Source organism: Aureobasidium melanogenum, assembly GCF_000721775.1.
Source record: "Aureobasidium melanogenum CBS 110374 unplaced genomic scaffold scaffold_9, whole genome shotgun sequence".
NCBI classification, from domain to species: Eukaryota; Fungi; Ascomycota; class Dothideomycetes; order Dothideales; family Saccotheciaceae; genus Aureobasidium; species Aureobasidium melanogenum.
The window spans coordinates 139,051-156,372 of NW_024470061.1; the positions used below are offsets into that span (position 1 = coordinate 139,051).

A 17,322-nucleotide genomic window follows, 5' to 3' on the forward strand; every position below is an offset into this window, starting at 1 on the left:
CTGCTGGATATCAACACTCGAAGAACATGAATACGAGAAAGGATTCAGCGATTGCAAAACGAACGATAAAAGAAGCAACTCCTGCAACCTGCACCAATCATTTCCTCATAATTGACCTGCCCTATTTGGCGACTGTGCCGAAAGCCGAGATTCCGTAGTCCGTAGAGCAAAACTGACTGAGCAGAGCAACCTAACTCGAATGTAAATTCTGGCGACGAGGACCAATCAGCACATAAATCTAGGCAGGTGGTTGACCTTGCACCGCATTCAGCGAGGGATAACTTGGCGCCTGCCTGGACACGTTTGCGAGCCAGAGGCAGGCTGAGGAAGGCAAGTTTCCCTGGTCGTCGGCTACCGAAAAGTCCGACAATGCCTCGGCCGACGACCGTATTCAGCGTATCCCGCATTCTAGAGTAACATACGGATACTACTCAGCTTCAACTGCGCATAGCTTGACCATCTTCAAGCACAATGTCCGAATTTGTCCATGATCGAGCGCCCAAGACCAATGACACTTCGTTCCAGTATCCCTTCGCCTCAGCGCCAGACATCATCCGATCACATCAGAAGGATGCCTACTTCCAGGGCGTCTTGCTAGAGCGCCTTTCTTCCGTGCTACGGAATCTATATGGCGCTCGCTTTGCCCAAACACACATGACCGGAACGCGCACTTTCGCCGACCTGCTGTACCTATCCTTGACGACTCTGGCTGGTAATCGCACATTGGGCGAGGAGTATTGCGACATTGTTCAGGTCGAAGACGACACACTGCGCCTTCCGAGCGTATTTAGAAGAGGAGGTTACATACTCGCCAGCGTTCTACTGCCATACGGTCTCACTAGGATCCTACCAGCCTTTCGAAGGAAGCTGCGCGCAAAGTTGGAAGCTTCCCTACGGCGACGAAACAGTAAGCCGGATCAGGCGTCCTCGTGGGTGACCAATCTACAATCTTACATTCTGAGGAACCTCGACACCATCACTTCCCCTTCGCCGATACACGCTCTCAGTCTGACAGCCTTCTACTTTACCGGTGCATATTACCATCTTGCAAAGCGATTGAGTGGTCTCCGGTACATCTTCACAAGACGTCTTGATCCCAGCGAGCAACGCATCGGCTATGAAGTGCTCGGCGTATTGTTGGTCCTGCAACTCGGTGTCCAGGCCTATCTCCACGCACACGAGACTTATTCTTCCGTCCCTGTCATCAGCAATGCCGCAAGTCTAGGCGGAGGAAGCGCCGTACTCGACAATGGCATCGAAGTCTCGCTAGACCCACATGCCTACAGCTCAAACAACGCCTTGCTGTTTGAAGATGGCAATACTCAACGCGACACCTCCACTCTACACAGCAAGATCTCTAGAATGACACATACTCCTCTGCCGCCGTCAGACTCGGAAGCTGCTATCCTCAACCTCGAAGACGAAGAAAAGCTTGCTTGGATAGAGAGCAGTCAACAGAGAAAGTGCACGCTATGTCTGGAGCCCATGCGCGATCCTAGTGCCACCACCTGCGGTCATGTGTTTTGCTGGACTTGTATAGCAGATTGGGTGAGGGAGAAGCCTGAGTGCCCGTTGTGTAGACAGGCTGTTATGGCGCAGCATATACTGCCACTCAGAAGCTAGGTCGCTTGCATAGCATAAGACACTTTAATGAGAAACGATCACAACGAGAGAACAACTCTAGCGACCTCTTCGCGAGGACAAGCTATCGTTTGACGATGTCTACTGTAAAACCAAGCTACATGTGGCCTTTGTTCGACGTGACTCAAAGACTAATATACACACCTTGACGCTTCATACCTTCAGCCTTTCCACAAATTCCTTAGTATGCATATTCTATCCTGTGATCAACCGACGACATCTTATGATCCGATCTTGATAGGTTCACACCACTTAGATATCAATTGACCTCTACGTAATCTTGTACTGGTATGCCACCAGTGCCACAATCTGCCTCGTGTTGAAGATTGATTGCAGTATGCCGTGCTAAAGGCCTGTCAAGCTCGGTCACTGGTCTGAGTGCTTACAGTTTCGTCAACTCCTCGAGCCCGCCAGTGATGTAGTATGTGAGCAGTGTTCGAGGGACACAATAGTACCGCCTGACTTGACTCCAAAGGTATCGAGAGAAGCTTATAGCGTCAGAAAACTTCCAAAGCAGAGGCTGAGAGCCTCAATGGAGGATGACTTCTGCACCTGGACAAACACATTTATCTGTCATTCAAGACTCTAGAGGGTCAGAAGGAACACTAGCCGTGTGTATGATGATCATGAATCGACACACGCTAGATCTCGTCTTGAATGAGGATTTACGCTGTTATGCTATCGAGGCTCCCGAGATCAAGGGAAGCGATCCACGACAGTAGAAGTTTCTGAGGACGAAGAAACCGTCTCTGACGGGATGCCACCCAGGACCCACTCTGACCAAGCATGAGTCGGATCACTGCTGAAGACACATCGAGTATGCAACGTAAGATTAGCATGCCAGGCACCATCATGCCTCGGGTTGCTTGCTCCTAAGGGCGACTAATGTGATGTAGAGATGGTCCGGAGACCACAACATCAAACTCCATACTCATTGAGCCATGCAACAAGGGTTGAGTCCAGCATGACTGGTCTCGATATGAGACTGGAACATCAGGATACATCGATCCTTCTCTTGACCATGGCGGGCATGATGAATTCGGATGTTGTTTGTATTAGAAGGTTCGATGTTGTCAGAGGTGCCACCCATGAGCTGGGTAAGACGATGACAAGACACAGTCCTAAAGACGATCGATGCGCAGAACTGTCGCCTGAAGTCATGTCAGCCACACACCATCAACAAACCAAACACCTCACACATCCCATATGCCCTCCAAACATCACCAACACACCCAACCATCCAAAAACGGTCGTTCACACCATCAGTCCGGGAAACCCGCTTCTACACATTTGCACCCCATGACTCACGACGCAAAAGCAGACTTGAATGTCCAGCGCGGCAGCATGAAACAAACAGAGGGATGCTAGTGCGAAGGTCTTTTGGGTCTCTCGATCCCCGTAAGGAAGGTAGAGTAAAGCGGTGTGTCGCGTGGCTGCACCGTCGCTGAAGGCTTCGCAGTCATTTTGATGATGGCGGATGGGTTGACGGTGATGGGGATGGATGGAGAAGATGTGAAACGTTGGGGGGTTGGGTTTGGGTTGGGTTGATGAAGTGGCGATGTGGTTGCGTTGTCATGAGGTATGAGGTAAGCAAGCTGTGGTTCGCACCTTCCCTTTTGTCTCGATTCTCAATTCCGTCGCACTTACTAGAACTCGGAAACGATGAATGGACCACACGCGATTTGCACATCATGGATCTAGCCCAGATCGTTTCATTGATATTTCATTGCTGTTTAGTGATACGAGGCAATCTCGCGCCAGCTCGCTCAGAACTTGCATCTAGCCACCCTTGACACCATGACCACCAATCTTCCCCTTCTCTGCCATGATGCTTTTGTAGTCCTACAACCGAATCAGCTCTTATATGGTCGAAGCAGCAATAGTCAAGCATACTCACCTCGCAAGCCAACCGGACAGCATCCACAAAATCAACTCGTGGGTAGTAGCCTAACAATCGTCTCGCTTTTTCGTTACTGGCATATCTAGTTCCTACAGCATCCTTGACACTTCCTCGACTTAATGTACTCGCTGTTGCTCCAGAAGCCCACGATACAATTTCGGCCATGAGACCAGCAACCCAGGCCAAAGATGTAGGCACGACAAACTGAAACGGCGGAACATGGTCAAAATGCTTCCAAATAGCCAGCATGAAATCGCGGAAGTATACAGGTTGCTGATTGGATACGAACATTGCATGGCCAGCTGCAGGCTCAGGGAAAGGTTTGGTAGAGAGGAGGTTTTCAAGTGCGAGAAGGTGGGCGTCTGCAACGTTTGTGATGTACACGAAGTCGTACATGTTATCGCCTGTTCCTATTATCCATGGTGTTTCGCCCTTAGCGATACATGCGTGAATTGTAGCGATCACTCCGTAGCTGTCTCCTGGTCCGATGATGGTTGCGGGGCGCAAAGCACACGCCTTAAAGTCCGTAGTATTTGCAGCGAGGACGGCGAGTTCACCAGGTGCTTTACTCGCTCCATAAGCCAGAGTAGCATGACCGATCGGTAAATCCTCAGTCATATTCGGATAATCATGATCTAGATCATCTGACACCACTGTACAGCTTGACGTGTGCACAAATGCTTTGCATTTCGTCTTTTGAGCTGCAGAAAGGACGTTCAGAGTTCCGAGATGGTTAATGGCAAAAACTTTGTCCCTTAGAGTCTTTGAATTGCTGTAGCGTAGGCTGCCATTAGGTACCCAACCAGCTACATTGACTATCGCATCAGGGTTGGCTTTGCGAATGGCAACATCCACTTCAGAAGCTTGCGTTATATCTGCTTGTATGTAATCCACACCAGGTTGAGGACGTGGCGGTGGTCGTAAATCCAGGTTTGTCAGAGTCCAGTCCGGATGTATGTTTTGTATTGCCGTCACAACTGCTTGTCCTAGAAAGCCGGAAGCACCGGTTACGAGTATATGAGGCATGCTGGGTGTACTCTCACTGTGCTTGATACAGAGCTGAGTTCGGAGACGGAAGTCAAATTGGAATCAAGGATTGAAATTGTTGTCTTGCAGGTGGACTTGAAAACATGGCGAGAAACAGCATTTCGAAGTGTACAGGATGACGCCACGAGATCAAATCCTGATCGAGGGAGGCACGATACGCCGGTTCATGACCTACCTTCAGCAGCAGCTAATTTACTGTATACACGAGTGATTTGGACATCATCTGAGGTTTCAAACGCGCTGTAATGACTGTAAGATGACAGAGTGTGTGAGTCTGCAAAGACACCCTTGTTGGTGAACTCTGAACGACCGGCCTTGGCAGGCGCGACAGAAATCTAGCGAGCGTCCTGCTTCTATGTACGGACATCTTCAGGCACAATTCCAACATGTTGCTTAACGAGCATACAGGTAAGAGACTATGGATCAGTTGTAGATGTATGTGCTAGAGTCTGAACATATGTGCTCGCAGCGTTAGTGACTTCACAGATCTTGCTGTGTCCTTACAGCGAACATCATGTACCAACATATCACGAATGGATGAAAGACAAGGTATGTCAAGATTACTACGAATCCACTTTTCCTATCTCATATACTCTTATACTCCATCCTTACCCTGTTTCCACATCCTTGTCAATCCCATATCCAAATTTCAGAAAGCAAGAACATATACAAACAAAAAGCAAAGGAACTACAAGAGCTCACGGCTTCTGAACCTCTGAGCCTCCCTGAAGAATACGACATGCAACGATCCTGGCGTCAGGACTCGGATAAATTGACCTTCATCGCCTGTCTACCTCCCTCTTCACCTGCAGGCTCAAATTCAACCATTACGCCGAAGCAAGACGACGCACCATCCCGCATGATCGGCGACATAAACCTCTTTCTTGTCGACGACGATGACGATGAAGACGAGTCCAACACCTCCGTTTCTAAATCCACCCTTGGTGAGATCGAGCTCATGATAGCAGTAAAGTCTCAACATCGAAAAGGACACGGTCGCGCTTCTCTCCTCGCTTTTATGCACTATATCCTCACCAACACATCTCCCATCCTGCAGGAATATAGCAAAGGTCAAGCAGCACATATCCGCTACCTTCGAGTCAAAATCTCAAAGGACAATGTCAAGAGCATTGCTTTGTTTGAAAGCGTTGGCTTTGTGAGGACGAGTGCAGAGGCTAATTACTTTGGAGAACTGGAGTTGAGATTGCAGGTCCAGGGCAGAGAAGATATTGTCTTGACTGATCTGGAGAAGGTCAAAGGATGGAACGAAACTCCTTCTATTATTGAGTATCGCGAAGAGTAGGCGAAAATGATGTTGTACTCATAGTTCTCACACCAACTAAGAAAGATCCGAAGGTCCCAGATGAACAAGGAGAAAATGACAACTTTTGGTTGTTTTGGATTTTTGCCCAATTTGGCTACACTCATTATCTTTCGTTATAAATCATACCAAGATCCAGACAGAGCATCACTCTATGCGGAGCCATTGGTAGCAGCGTGCTTTCTTCTCTTCTGGACGGCATCGGCCAGCTCGGCCAGAACGCTTTCGGTGTCCTCCCAGCCGATACATGCGTCGGTGATGGAGACTGCGTATTTGAGGCCCGACTTTCCTTCCTTGGGCATCTTCTGGTTGCCTTCGTTGATGTGCGATTCGATCATGACACTCATGATGGCTTCTTCACCGGCGGCAATCTGGGTGGCGAGCTCGTGGGCGACCTTGGGTTGGTTCTTGTGGTTCTTCTCGGAGTTACCGTGGCTGCGTTACATGTCAGTGTTTCTGTTCTCATCCATGTTCGGTCGAGCGAAGACGTACCTGCAGTCGACCATGAGTCTGGGCTTGGCGTAGCCAATCTTCTGAAGCTTCTCCTTGGACTCCTGAATGTCCTTAGGGTGGTAGTTGGTTCCCTTCTTTCCTCCTCTGAGAATGACGAAGCAGTCGTCGTTACCAGCAGTGCCGACAATAGCGACATTGCCAGGCTTGGTGACAGACAAGAAGTGGTGGGGGTTCTTGACAGCGCCGATGGCGTCAACGGCAACATCCAAAGTGCCGTCGGTACCGTTCTTGAAGCCGACAGGGAAGGACAAACCAGAGGCCAATTCACGGTGGACCTGAGACTCTGTTGTACGTGCGCCAATGGCACCGAGAGACAAGAGATCGGCAGTGTACTGAGGGGTGATGGTATCCAGCATCTCACTGGCAATGGGCATGCCCTTCTCGGTCAGGTCGAGGTACAGCTGTCTCGAAACGCGAAGACCTCTGTTGATGTTGAAGCTGTCATCAAGATCGGGGTCGTTGATCAAGCCCTTCCAGCCGACAGTGGTGCGAGGCTTCTCGAGGTAGGCGCGCATGATGATGACCAGCTCATTCTCGTACTTCTCCTTCAAGACGGACAATCTGTCGCAGTATTCGAGAGCGGCCTTGGGGTCGTGCAGCGAACAGGGACCAATGACGACAAGCAGTCTGTTTCTCTCATCCTTGCCCTGGACAACATCCGAAGCTTCGTTGCGGCCCTTGAGGACAGTGTCTTTTGACTTTTGCGATTGTCTGATTTCGTGCTGGAGAAGATCGGGGGCGGTCAAAGGGGTCATGCCACGAATGCGCCAGTTCTCACTGCTGGTGCGGTCGCCCACTGAGGCGTTCTCCATGAAGAACTGTATACCAAGTCAGTCATGGCTCTAGGTCACTTTCTGGCGGCGTTTGGAGAAGGTCGCGGGGCGCTTTTTCTGGAGAAGGCGCAAAAGACTTACTTCGGTTGACATGGTGTATGAGGAACAAGAAAATCAATGAGAATACTTTCAATGTGCAAAACCAGAATGAATTGGGGTATCAAGACAAGTTCGATTAGGAAACAATAATGATGGAAGCGGGAGAGAAAGGTGAATATGTTCGTGAGTCAACCGTCACTGGCTCGGTGCTCACCCCAGCCTTCGGGCCGACAAGCCACATGTGATTCGCTCAGCCTGGATCTGATGACCACCGACATCGCTGTTTCACTTTCATTGCTGGGCATGACCTGCTTCTCAATTATACAATTCTACTCCCCTGTCACTCTTGCATGTCTTGAGTCTGCTTATAGCACACGTTGTTGGCTGTTTGGGCTTTCCGCTCTGTCGACTTTGGAAAAAAAATGATGTCCTATGACGTCAAGCCTGACATGATGCGGGGTGCTCGATGCTGATGCTGATGTTGACATGAATGAGCCCTCGAGCTCATTATGATGAACATACAGCGGGTCCATCGGAATAGTAGAGTATATCACTTGTAGCTTCCTCATCCTCTTGCCTCCCGCTTCTACCTTCAGCTCACAACGAAATACACAACATGTCACTCACAGCAGGAAACCTCAGAAATATCCCCACTTCTTATGCCACTGTCTCGATTGGTTGCAGAGATGAACACACTCTGTCCAAGAAGCTAGAAGCAATCTCCAGTGCAGGATTCCAGGCTATCGAGCTCGGCTTCCCCGACCTTCTGGCTTTCGCATCGACGTACCTGAAGAAAGAGGTTGGACCCTATGACTACGATGATCTCGTTATCTCCGGCAAGGTCGTCAAGGCCATGTGCGAGGCAAAGAAGCTGAAGATCCTCATGTTGCAGCCCTTCGCCAACTTCGAGGGTTGGCAAGAAGGAAGTGACGAGAGAAAGGATGCTTTTACTCGTGCCGAAGGCTGGATCAGAATCATGGAGGCTGTTGGAACCGACATGCTGCAGGTGAGAAGGTCTTACATCCAGCCTCGAGATACCCACATCTGACCATGACATAGGTCGGCTCCTCAGACACGCCTGCCGAGAAGATCGGTACAGACCGCAATCGCTTCGTCAGCGATCTGCAAGAACTCGCCGACATGCTCGCAAAGAAGAACTTCCGCATGGCATACGAAAACTGGTGCTGGTCAACCCATGCTCCCACTTGGAAAGACGTATGGGATATCGTTCAGAAGGTCAACCGCCCTAATGTCGGTCTCTGTCTAGACACTTTCCAGTCCGGCGGATACGAATGGGCAGATCCTACTACTGAGTCAGGCTTGGTCGAAAAGCCCAAGGATCAACTAGAAAAGGAATGGAAGGCATCTCTCGAGGAGCTGTCCCGCACCGTTCCAGCAGACAAGATCTACTTGCTTCAGATCAGTGATGCATACAAGCCGAAACAGCCCTTCAACAAAGACGTCGATGAGTCTGGTACCCGTCCTAGAGGTCGTTGGAGCCATGACTTCAGACCTCTCCCCTTCCAAGGCTATCTGCCTGTTGTCGACTTTACTCAAGCTGTCTTGAAGACTGGCTTCCGCGGCTACTTCTCGTACGAAGTCTTCGACGCTGGTCCGGACGGCAAGGGAAAGGACTATGAGCTGCAGGACTTTGCGAATGAAGCAATGGCCACTCAATGGAAGCTCATCGAAGCCTGTGTCGAGGCTTGAAGTGTGCTCATAAGCTTCTCCTTCCATTCGGCTTACGATGTACATGAATACCTAATATGTATTAATTACAAAACACTATCATGCTTTGACGCAGATCACATCGTGCTTATTTTGCTCTGGCGAAGACAAAAGACAAATATCCTCCAATGTACGATTGTTCTTTTTTGTGATGTCTGGCTTCCAGCTTTCTGTGCTTGTCTCTCTTCTCTTCCATTGCAACTAATATGCGAAACCACAAAATCACGTTCACCAGCAAGGCTCTGGAAGTCGATATGAGCACGATGGCTACATGTTGTCAACAATTCTGCTAAAGGTTGCCATCAACCGAATAAAGGGTCCGGCGACCACGCCCGATGTACCTAGCAAGCCATGCACCACTAACAGTATCCCAAGATCTGTCGCTGTGATACTCCGACTAGGCCTCGAGCAGAGTGACGATGGCAGATATGTGTCTGTGTCGATCCTCAGGTCAGCCCGAGCTGGCTCTTGCGCAGGCTGCATCCTTTGGCGATGAAACGCGACTTTGCCCCTGACTTAAACAACAGTCCAGAAGCGAATCACTCACGCTCTTTAATCATTTCTTTCCTTCGAGATACCAAACGAATTACCTCGCTGCAATAACGTCGATGGACTCATTGCCCCCGGAGCTCCTAGCCAGGATAATTTCCCTGGTAGTCGTCAAACAAAAGCGACTGACCAAATATGCCACAATATCTCGAGCATGGCAGCACGTAATAGAAGAGCGCACATTCTCGCATTTGTCTTTCTCCAACGATGATCTGGACAAAGTCAAATCAGTCGTCTTCGAGTCACCGTACGTACATCGCCGTACAGCTCTTCGGCATGTGGATTACAGCATCAATCTTCCGGACTACGATGATAATGCCTGCGGACGTTTTGAGAGAGAAGCAGACAGACATATCAATGATAAGGCCTTCAGTAAAGCTATGGCCGATTCCTTTTCCGCACTGGCGAACATCGACGCTGGTGATGGGTCCAGGCCTATTCATCTGAATCTCCTACATTTCTCTTCTGCTATGGATACGAATCGCCGAGATAAGGACAAATTGAGAGCAGATGAGATGGCAAGAAGCATAGGGAAACGACACGATCTCTTTGAGCTTCGCTACCGGGATTCGTATCTCCAGCTACTTGATCCCGAGAGTCTACCTCTATTGCACAATGTGACGTCCTTGACTATCGACGGTGATACAGCGCGCAAGCTAGCACCGGCAGTCACCGCTGGACTTATATCAAGACTGCCCAATCTTGATACTACCGACTGTACGTTCTGGGACATGGAGAGACGACGACCAGATCAGCGCAGGCAACTGCGTTCAAAATTTTCTAAGCAATTGACAGAACTGACTCCTCCCAAGAGTCTTCGAGTGTTTGATTTGAAGATGATCAGCAGAGAACCCGCCAACACAAGGTTCTTCTCTGGAGACGTCCGCGGTGGTTTCTATCCACTCAATGTTGATGACCTATCCGCTTCGTTACGGTTGTTCTCACAGTCAGCGCCTTGTTTGACTAGTCTCGAGCTGAGTGGTCCTATTTCCGTGGGGGCAGATCTGTTCTGGCCATCAGAAGAGACCAAAAAAGATGCCGAGCAGCAATGGCGAAAGCTTAAAGTATTCACCGTCGAGCTCAGTGCAGTCAGGCCCGATGGCGGCTGGTACACAGAGCTGGATCCCAACCGTGACACAGAGTCTTCCGATGAAGAAGAAGACGAAGATAACGAATATATGGACGATTCCTCCGATATCGTCCACAATGGCACCTATAGTGAGTCAGCGTCATCATCAGACTACGACTCTGACGACTCCTTCTTCGCCATGGACCAATTACCACCAGACTCTTACGGCTACCCTGATGAGAAACGCGACGCCCGTCTCAATGGTGATGAGCCTTCTACTTCGAACTTCCGCACAAAGCCTACTCCAGAGCTCGAGACATTCTTCCTATCAGCAGCCCGCGCAGCTTCACATATGCCCGCACTGAGAGTCATGAGTGTCAGTCACAAAATTCGTCCCAGTGGGAGAACGGGGAGAAGATTCCAGCAATTGGGTTTCCGGTATATGGCTGCTGGTACTAAGTATCCAGGTGATGGAGCCGAGACGAGAGAAGTGAGACGGCTGTATTGGAACGTTCATCGTGGTTGGCGTATGAACCAAGAGCTGGAGTCGCAGTGGAGGTTACTTCTGGGTGATGATGGCATCGTGAAGTATAATGAGTGGTAGCAACGTTTTCAGAGCGAGGGTGTGACTATATGTTCTTGTACAGCATTGGACGTTACAGATCAGTCCCAGTAAGCTGAGATCCAGTACTTGATCATCCTCCTACTGCACGACGGCAGAAAGGCCATGTCACACATTTCGTATTGTGCAGGTGTCATTTATGGAATTTCTCAACACGCCCTCCATCAATGGTTGTATAGTGTAATGGTTAGCACATCGGATTCTGATTCCGGTAATCCCAGTTCGATCCCGGGTACGACCTAGTTTTTATCCTTTTACCAGAGGAGAAAAGAACTTTTTTTTGCGTTGGTGGGTCAAAGGGGTTTGTGCTCAGGAAACTGGGCGTTGGGAATTATGCTTGGCATGGATGGCTTGATCTCATTTTACTTTTGTCTCTTTTTTTTTTTCTCCTTTTGTTTTGCCTCGCATTGGAGATGACAGTATGTATGAATTGACCAAAAGAGATCTTGGAACATTTGTGCACGCATTGGAAACGTGGATGTTTATTGCTAAGAAGAACTGGTGACGCTTACGGCGTAGAGGGGTAGGCTTTCGTCTGTCTGAGCAGCATTCTCTTTATGGCAAGGTTGAAAATTCTTGATAATCCTCTTTGCTTGCACAGCAAGCCTGTCAATCATCATTTCCTTGGTAGCATAGAGTGCGGTAAGCATGAAGATCGAGCGAATGGGGTGTGTCAAGCTCGTTCCGGATATAATGTTGGGCACATCTGTATAACAGGGTGCCCAACGCAGCATCCACGCGAAGAAGCTATATTCACAGGATGACATAGGATAATCCATAAATTGGAGACTGTATAATGTAGAAGAAGGTGATAATTCGATTGGCCGAGCTTACGGCAAGCCAGCACTACTCCAGCAAGATGTGTCTGACAGTGTCTTGCATATCCTTGGTTACGCCACATTGGAGCAGGTATTCTTCGATAGAGCCATACTTCTCATTGATGTGAGCAGCCACGCTCTCGACCCATTGAGGATCACAGTCAGCGAACGAGGCGGGCATGCCGATACTCCTTATCTCAACAATTCTAGCCTCGCGTTCAGATACGAGTTCCTCCTGAGTGCGCATGTAATCAGTGTTGATGGCCGCGTTATCAACATGCAATAGTAAGAGAACAAGCATAATTGTTAGACCAGTGCGATCTTTGCCTTGTGTACAGTGCACCACGATAGGGTAGTTCTTCTCGTCAGCCAAAACCCGAAACACAGCAAGCACTTCAGCGGTACAGTGCGCGAGCGAGTCATAGGCCAGACCTATGAGTCCGCGCTCAGACATGACTTCTGTGCCTAGGATGCTGATGGCCTGGGTACGATAGCCTGCAGCCATGAGAGCGATGAGCTTGGCAGCGGACCAGTATCGCAATTGGCGGATCAGAGCAAATGAGTACGAGGAGCCGTTGAAGTTGATCTCGGCATAGTTTAGCCCGGGGATTTTGACGGGTTCAGCAGCCTGATTGTTGGAAGGAGCAACAGGCTCGGCTGATGGTACTGGAATTGATCTTTTCTGGGCTTGAACAATGTGCTCAGACTTTGTGCGCAGGTCAATGATAGTGTAGATGTGGTAGTCGTCCTTTAGTCGTCTGCGATCTTCAGTTGAAGCTTCGTCTGGTCTGGCGCTTCGAAACAGCAGACCGGGCTTGATTTTGCTAGACAAAGTGTTACAAGATATCAACAATAACAACAAGACATATGAGAATCTCACTTGTCGCCAGTTAATTCATTGATGAATGCACCAACATCACGGAAGTTTAGCAAGCGATCGAATTTGTCAATATGTGCCATGTCGAGCTTATTCGGATGCGCAATTGCCTATGAGGTGCGAGACAAGACGTCGGAAAGGTGTGATATGATATGTGTACAGAGCAAATGCAAGCGATGAGTGAGCATCCGACACCTCTACCTTGTAAGGAAGTTTGATCAACGGCAGAAAGCTCGTCAGAACGACAGCGCTCGATGGGCAACAAGGAACAAGGAAGCTGGATACAGTAGGTGGTAATTACACGCATGGACCAAATCAAGTTCTGGACAAACAGAGCTTGGACAACAACAAGCCCAGATGTCGATCACTGGGGTAAGCAGAGGATCACAATTAATGAACCGATACCTTTGTTCGTCAACAGAGCAGTAGTAACACATAGACGTAGATGCAATATTGAGATAGCTAGACTTTGACGGATGACTATCGAGGAAGTCTGACAAGACATCGGGCTTGGTTGTCTTGTCGCACCGTCGGCAGCAAGTCAAGGCTGTTGACGTAGTGGCGGTTGCAGTGACGTAGGGCAATTGGAGAAGATGTGGATGCATTCTTTGGGCGCAATATTGGCTGTCCCTCCGCCATCCAACCGTCGTCACATCATTCATTCCTAGCACCCGATGGAGCCTGACCAAGTCAAAAGCACAGGCGACACGACATTTCTACTCGAACAACATACTCCTGATCCCACTCCGATCGAAGAGAAAAAGGCTCCCATGTCCGAATCAAATCCCATAGAGGCTGCGAAAGCCACGATAGCCGCGCCCGCCGAAGATGCCGCGCCGAGTCAGTCGGCCACAGCGACCAGCGAGACTGCGACTTCTGCGACTAGCGATATGCCCATCAAGACGACAACTAATGTCTACCAGACCGACAATGTCGCTCACGACAAGGCCGACTCTACGAGCAGCAGCAAGACCGAAGCTAGAAGCAGCTACAGACCTGGTTCCAAGGCCCTTGACCTTCCCCCACCTGTGACAAGATCCACCATCATCGAGTCCAAGACTGGTCCTCCGCTACCCGTAACCACCTCGGCTTCTGAGGCGCATCTGCCTGTGTGTCCGGACCCCGCTGCTCACCGCGACACCAAACTCCAAGAACAAGCCTCGAATGCTGCTCTATATGCCACTAAGACCGGCAAGAGCACAAGACAGAAAGAGGATGTTCTCGATGCTAACAACAAGCTCTCCTCGCGCAGTACGCTTCGTCTTTCCCATTGCTTTACCCCAGTATTGACCTTTCGCAGGTGCCGCAGCCTCGCTCAAGTATGCTAGTCCTCAAGATCTCCCCAGCTATCCTGTTGTCGGCATTGACACGACTTCGTCCGCTCATTCCGCTGCAAACTTGGCAAATTCTGGTCACAAACAATTTGAGCACTGGAAGCCCGATCCGTCCAAAAATGCAGGAATCGCAGCAATGGCAGCAAAGGATTATAAGATGGCTCCTTTGTGGAAACCAGAACTGAGCTCAGCTGGCTCAAAGGCTGCTTTGCTTGCACACAGAGACGGTCCCAAGCTCAACCTCTGGCAGCCTGAGGCTTCAGCCGAGGGAAACTCTGCCGCAGGCCTTGCTATGAGCAAAGGAAACCTGGGACCCAAGCTCGACTACGGCTACACCGAGGATGGCCGTAAGAAGGCTCTCATGGCTGCTACTGGTGCTTTGGGCAAGTCTCAATCGACCAGAACACCGCCAGTCGAGCATCCTAAATACCCTGATTCTGCCAACTCCGCGTACAACGCCCTTAATGCCGCCACCACAGCCAACAGACCATCATCCAAATCACCTGTTCCCCACCAAGACTCGAACAATGTTGACTCTGACGCCATGCGCGCTGCTCGTGTCCAGAACATGGGACGCAACGTGCAACGCGAAATGTTCGGTTCTGCTCCTCCGATAGACCCTGGTGACGAGAAGAAGAAGCAGGCCGCTCTCCGCGCTTCTGCTATCTCAATGGCCAAGCAAATGTACGATCAGAGCGAGCAGAGAAGACGTGATCAAGAGGCTGCAGAGGTCCAGGAACGCATAGGAACCAGCGCTGCCACTGTCTCACACAACCGCGCACCTTCAGCTGCCTCTACCACTCAGCCTGATCTACGCCAGCAAGCTGTACAATACATTCATCTTCAGGAAGCTGCCCAGAAACTCGCCAATGAGCGCCTTGCAAAGATGGATCCTGATGGAACTGCTCGCTACCGCGCTCATTACGGATACGAACCACAGTCGCCTCGTTCGCGATTGTCATTGCGCAACCGCACTGGCAGAAACCGTGCCGAAAGCAACCCAAAGCCCGTCCAGCAGAATGACGATGATTCATCCGATGACGAGTTCAGATCGCGCAGAATTCGCAATCAGATGTCGTCGTTGAACAACTCGGTTGCACAGCAAGATGAGAAGCGCAACCAAGACCGTGCTGCTCTACTCGCTGCCGCTGAGAAGAGAGTGCAGGCTCAGATGCATAACATGGACGAGCAAGTCTTCCAACAGACTGGTCAGGTCACACCTGCCATGATGGAAGAGTGGGAAGCCAAGGCTCGCGCTCGTGCTACAGCCCAGAGCGAGGACAGACAGCGTAACTTCGGCAAGGTCAACATTGGTGGCGGCAAGTACATGGACCAGTCTGAACTTGATGCCATCGCTCAGAGTAGACTGAAGCCTACACTTGACGAAATTCACGATAACGCAGAGAAGATGCGCGCCAGGGACGAAGAGATTCGCCTTGATCAGGAAGAGAGACGACGCACTATGATGAGCGAGAAGGAACGCGAGAAGGAAGTCAAGGCCGAGACCAAACGTCTGAAGGGTAAGCAACGTAATCCTCATGTATTTCTGATCATACTGACAACGGTGCAGAACAGGAGAAGGCTGAAGCAAAAGCCGCGAAAAGGGCCGAGAAGGAAGCCGAGAAGGCTCGCAAAGCTGAGGAGAAGCAAGCACGCAAAGAAGACAAGCGCAGATCTAAAGAGGTCAAGAGAGAGACTGAATCTGCTACCAAGGCCTCCGCTGCTGCTCACGAGAATGACAAGCCATCGACTTCTGGTGGTGTTACAGGCGCTGCTGACGAGCACTCCGAAGCTAAGGACGAGGATAGAGACGTCGACGCAGACCGTAGCGAAGCTGTTGAAGAAGCAGAGACTGTTGCTACCTCTGACGGCGCCCCTCTAGAGAAGACTGACTCTCCAGACTTGATGACGAGGGTTGCTACCGGCGGTACAGAGCACAGCACCAGAAGCGGTCTTCGCCCAGAATTGGACCGTCACGTTTCTGCTGTTCTTAGCTCCAGTTCTTCAAGCGCGCGCAGCAGCCTCAGTCTCTCTAGCGTTGACGAGGCCAGAGACACTCATGCCGCGACTGCCGAGATACAGGCCGTGACCAGCAACACAGAGCCAGTAGCCAGCAAAGACGTACCTTTGACAGTTCCTGAGACCACTGCCAACGCCGTCGCCCTTCCTCCTGTCGAAGCTGTTTCTGGCAATGCCGCCGAGTCCGAGCCCACTGGTACCACTCCTGCAACCGCCAGCTCCGTGGCCTTCCAACGCCGCAAGTCCAGCCGTGTGAGCGGCTTCTTCTCTCGCTTCAGCCGCAAGTCCAAGCCCGCTGAGAAGACTCCTGAGAAGCCCAAGGCAGCTGAGACCACTGCCGTGACCCTTCCAGCCACAGAGGCCAAGAAGAGTCTCTCGACCTCCGAGCCCTCGACATCTGCCGCCGCAGCAGCAGAGACAGAGGCTCCCGTGACCAGCGATGCAGTCTCCGACTCATCATTCCGTCGCCACGACACTGATCTGCACAGCATTTCATCCATGTCCAGCGATGAGGAACCGTCAACAACACGCCCTACTGCCCGCCGCGGCCGCAGCAGCATCAGCGCCATCAGTGGCGACGAGGACGAATTCGAAGAGGCACGCGATCACTTTGACGAAACCCTTGCTCCCCCACCTACCTTTGGTGGTCAGCCCAAGGCACAAAGCCCCGCTCGCGAAACCAAGTTCCAGGAGGAGTTCTAGACTAACCATCTGGAAAGTGGTCTTGGCAGTATGGAATTGAGAAGGGGAGGAGGACGACAGAACATGATATCCTGGGGTCGAAGGTTCGGATTGGAGGAGGATGAAACGGTCTGGTGGTGATGAATTTGTTCATTTTTTATGTGTGTTTTTGCTGCGTTCTCTCCCTCACCCCTACGTACTTAATACCTAGTCTTTGCTTTTAGATATGATATCCTCAAGTTTTGATTATTTGTATTTACTACTGCCTCTTCGTACCAGAATCATATCTTGGCTCTGCTATTTCCCAATGTGCGATAGCCGAGGCTCTGGT

At 50.5% G+C, this 17,322-nt stretch overlaps 8 protein-coding genes across 8 annotated transcripts; 5 read left to right on the plus strand and 3 right to left on the minus strand.

The window, feature by feature from the left end:
- Positions 1-471: 471 nt before the first annotated feature.
- M437DRAFT_47681 (uncharacterized protein) lies at positions 472-1,623 on the plus strand (the record flags this gene model as incomplete). Its single annotated transcript, XM_041021505.1, has 1 exon — positions 472-1,623. One exon carries the CDS (start codon positions 472-474, stop codon positions 1,621-1,623), a length of 1,152 nt encoding a protein of 383 aa, XP_040880071.1.
- A 1,797-nt stretch (positions 1,624-3,420) lies between these two features.
- Positions 3,421-4,567, minus strand: M437DRAFT_84094 (NAD(P)-binding protein; the record flags this gene model as incomplete). The annotated part of the gene is made up of 2 exons (XM_041028044.1): positions 3,421-3,483; positions 3,539-4,567. The coding sequence occupies 2 exons, from the start codon at positions 4,565-4,567 to the stop codon at positions 3,421-3,423; spliced, it is 1,092 nt and encodes a 363-aa protein (XP_040880072.1).
- Positions 4,568-4,974: 407 nt separating this feature from the next.
- Positions 4,975-5,891, plus strand: M437DRAFT_48039 (uncharacterized protein; the record flags this gene model as incomplete). Its single annotated transcript, XM_041021581.1, has 3 exons — positions 4,975-4,996; positions 5,058-5,137; positions 5,274-5,891. The coding sequence occupies 3 exons, from the start codon at positions 4,975-4,977 to the stop codon at positions 5,889-5,891; spliced, it is 720 nt and encodes a 239-aa protein (XP_040880073.1).
- A 170-nt stretch (positions 5,892-6,061) lies between these two features.
- Positions 6,062-7,348, minus strand: M437DRAFT_65662 (Phe-inhibited DAHP synthase AroG; the record flags this gene model as incomplete). The annotated part of the gene is made up of 3 exons (XM_041024619.1): positions 6,062-6,344; positions 6,402-7,240; positions 7,337-7,348. The coding sequence occupies 3 exons, from the start codon at positions 7,346-7,348 to the stop codon at positions 6,062-6,064; spliced, it is 1,134 nt and encodes a 377-aa protein (XP_040880074.1).
- A 562-nt stretch (positions 7,349-7,910) lies between these two features.
- Positions 7,911-9,004, plus strand: M437DRAFT_47437 (putative 3-dehydroshikimate dehydratase; the record flags this gene model as incomplete). Its single annotated transcript, XM_041021452.1, has 2 exons — positions 7,911-8,300; positions 8,354-9,004. 2 exons carry the CDS (start codon positions 7,911-7,913, stop codon positions 9,002-9,004), a joined length of 1,041 nt encoding a protein of 346 aa, XP_040880075.1.
- Positions 9,005-9,630: 626 nt separating this feature from the next.
- M437DRAFT_65664 (uncharacterized protein) lies at positions 9,631-11,244 on the plus strand (the record flags this gene model as incomplete). Its single annotated transcript, XM_041024620.1, has 1 exon — positions 9,631-11,244. The coding sequence occupies one exon, from the start codon at positions 9,631-9,633 to the stop codon at positions 11,242-11,244; it is 1,614 nt and encodes a 537-aa protein (XP_040880076.1).
- Positions 11,245-12,108: 864 nt separating this feature from the next.
- M437DRAFT_84099 (uncharacterized protein) lies at positions 12,109-13,040 on the minus strand (the record flags this gene model as incomplete). Its single annotated transcript, XM_041028045.1, has 2 exons — positions 12,109-12,904; positions 12,961-13,040. 2 exons carry the CDS (start codon positions 13,038-13,040, stop codon positions 12,109-12,111), a joined length of 876 nt encoding a protein of 291 aa, XP_040880077.1.
- A 591-nt stretch (positions 13,041-13,631) lies between these two features.
- Positions 13,632-17,012, plus strand: M437DRAFT_47514 (uncharacterized protein; the record flags this gene model as incomplete). Its single annotated transcript, XM_041021464.1, has 3 exons — positions 13,632-14,208; positions 14,258-15,811; positions 15,862-17,012. The coding sequence occupies 3 exons, from the start codon at positions 13,632-13,634 to the stop codon at positions 17,010-17,012; spliced, it is 3,282 nt and encodes a 1,093-aa protein (XP_040880078.1).
- Positions 17,013-17,322: the final 310 nt, after the last annotated feature.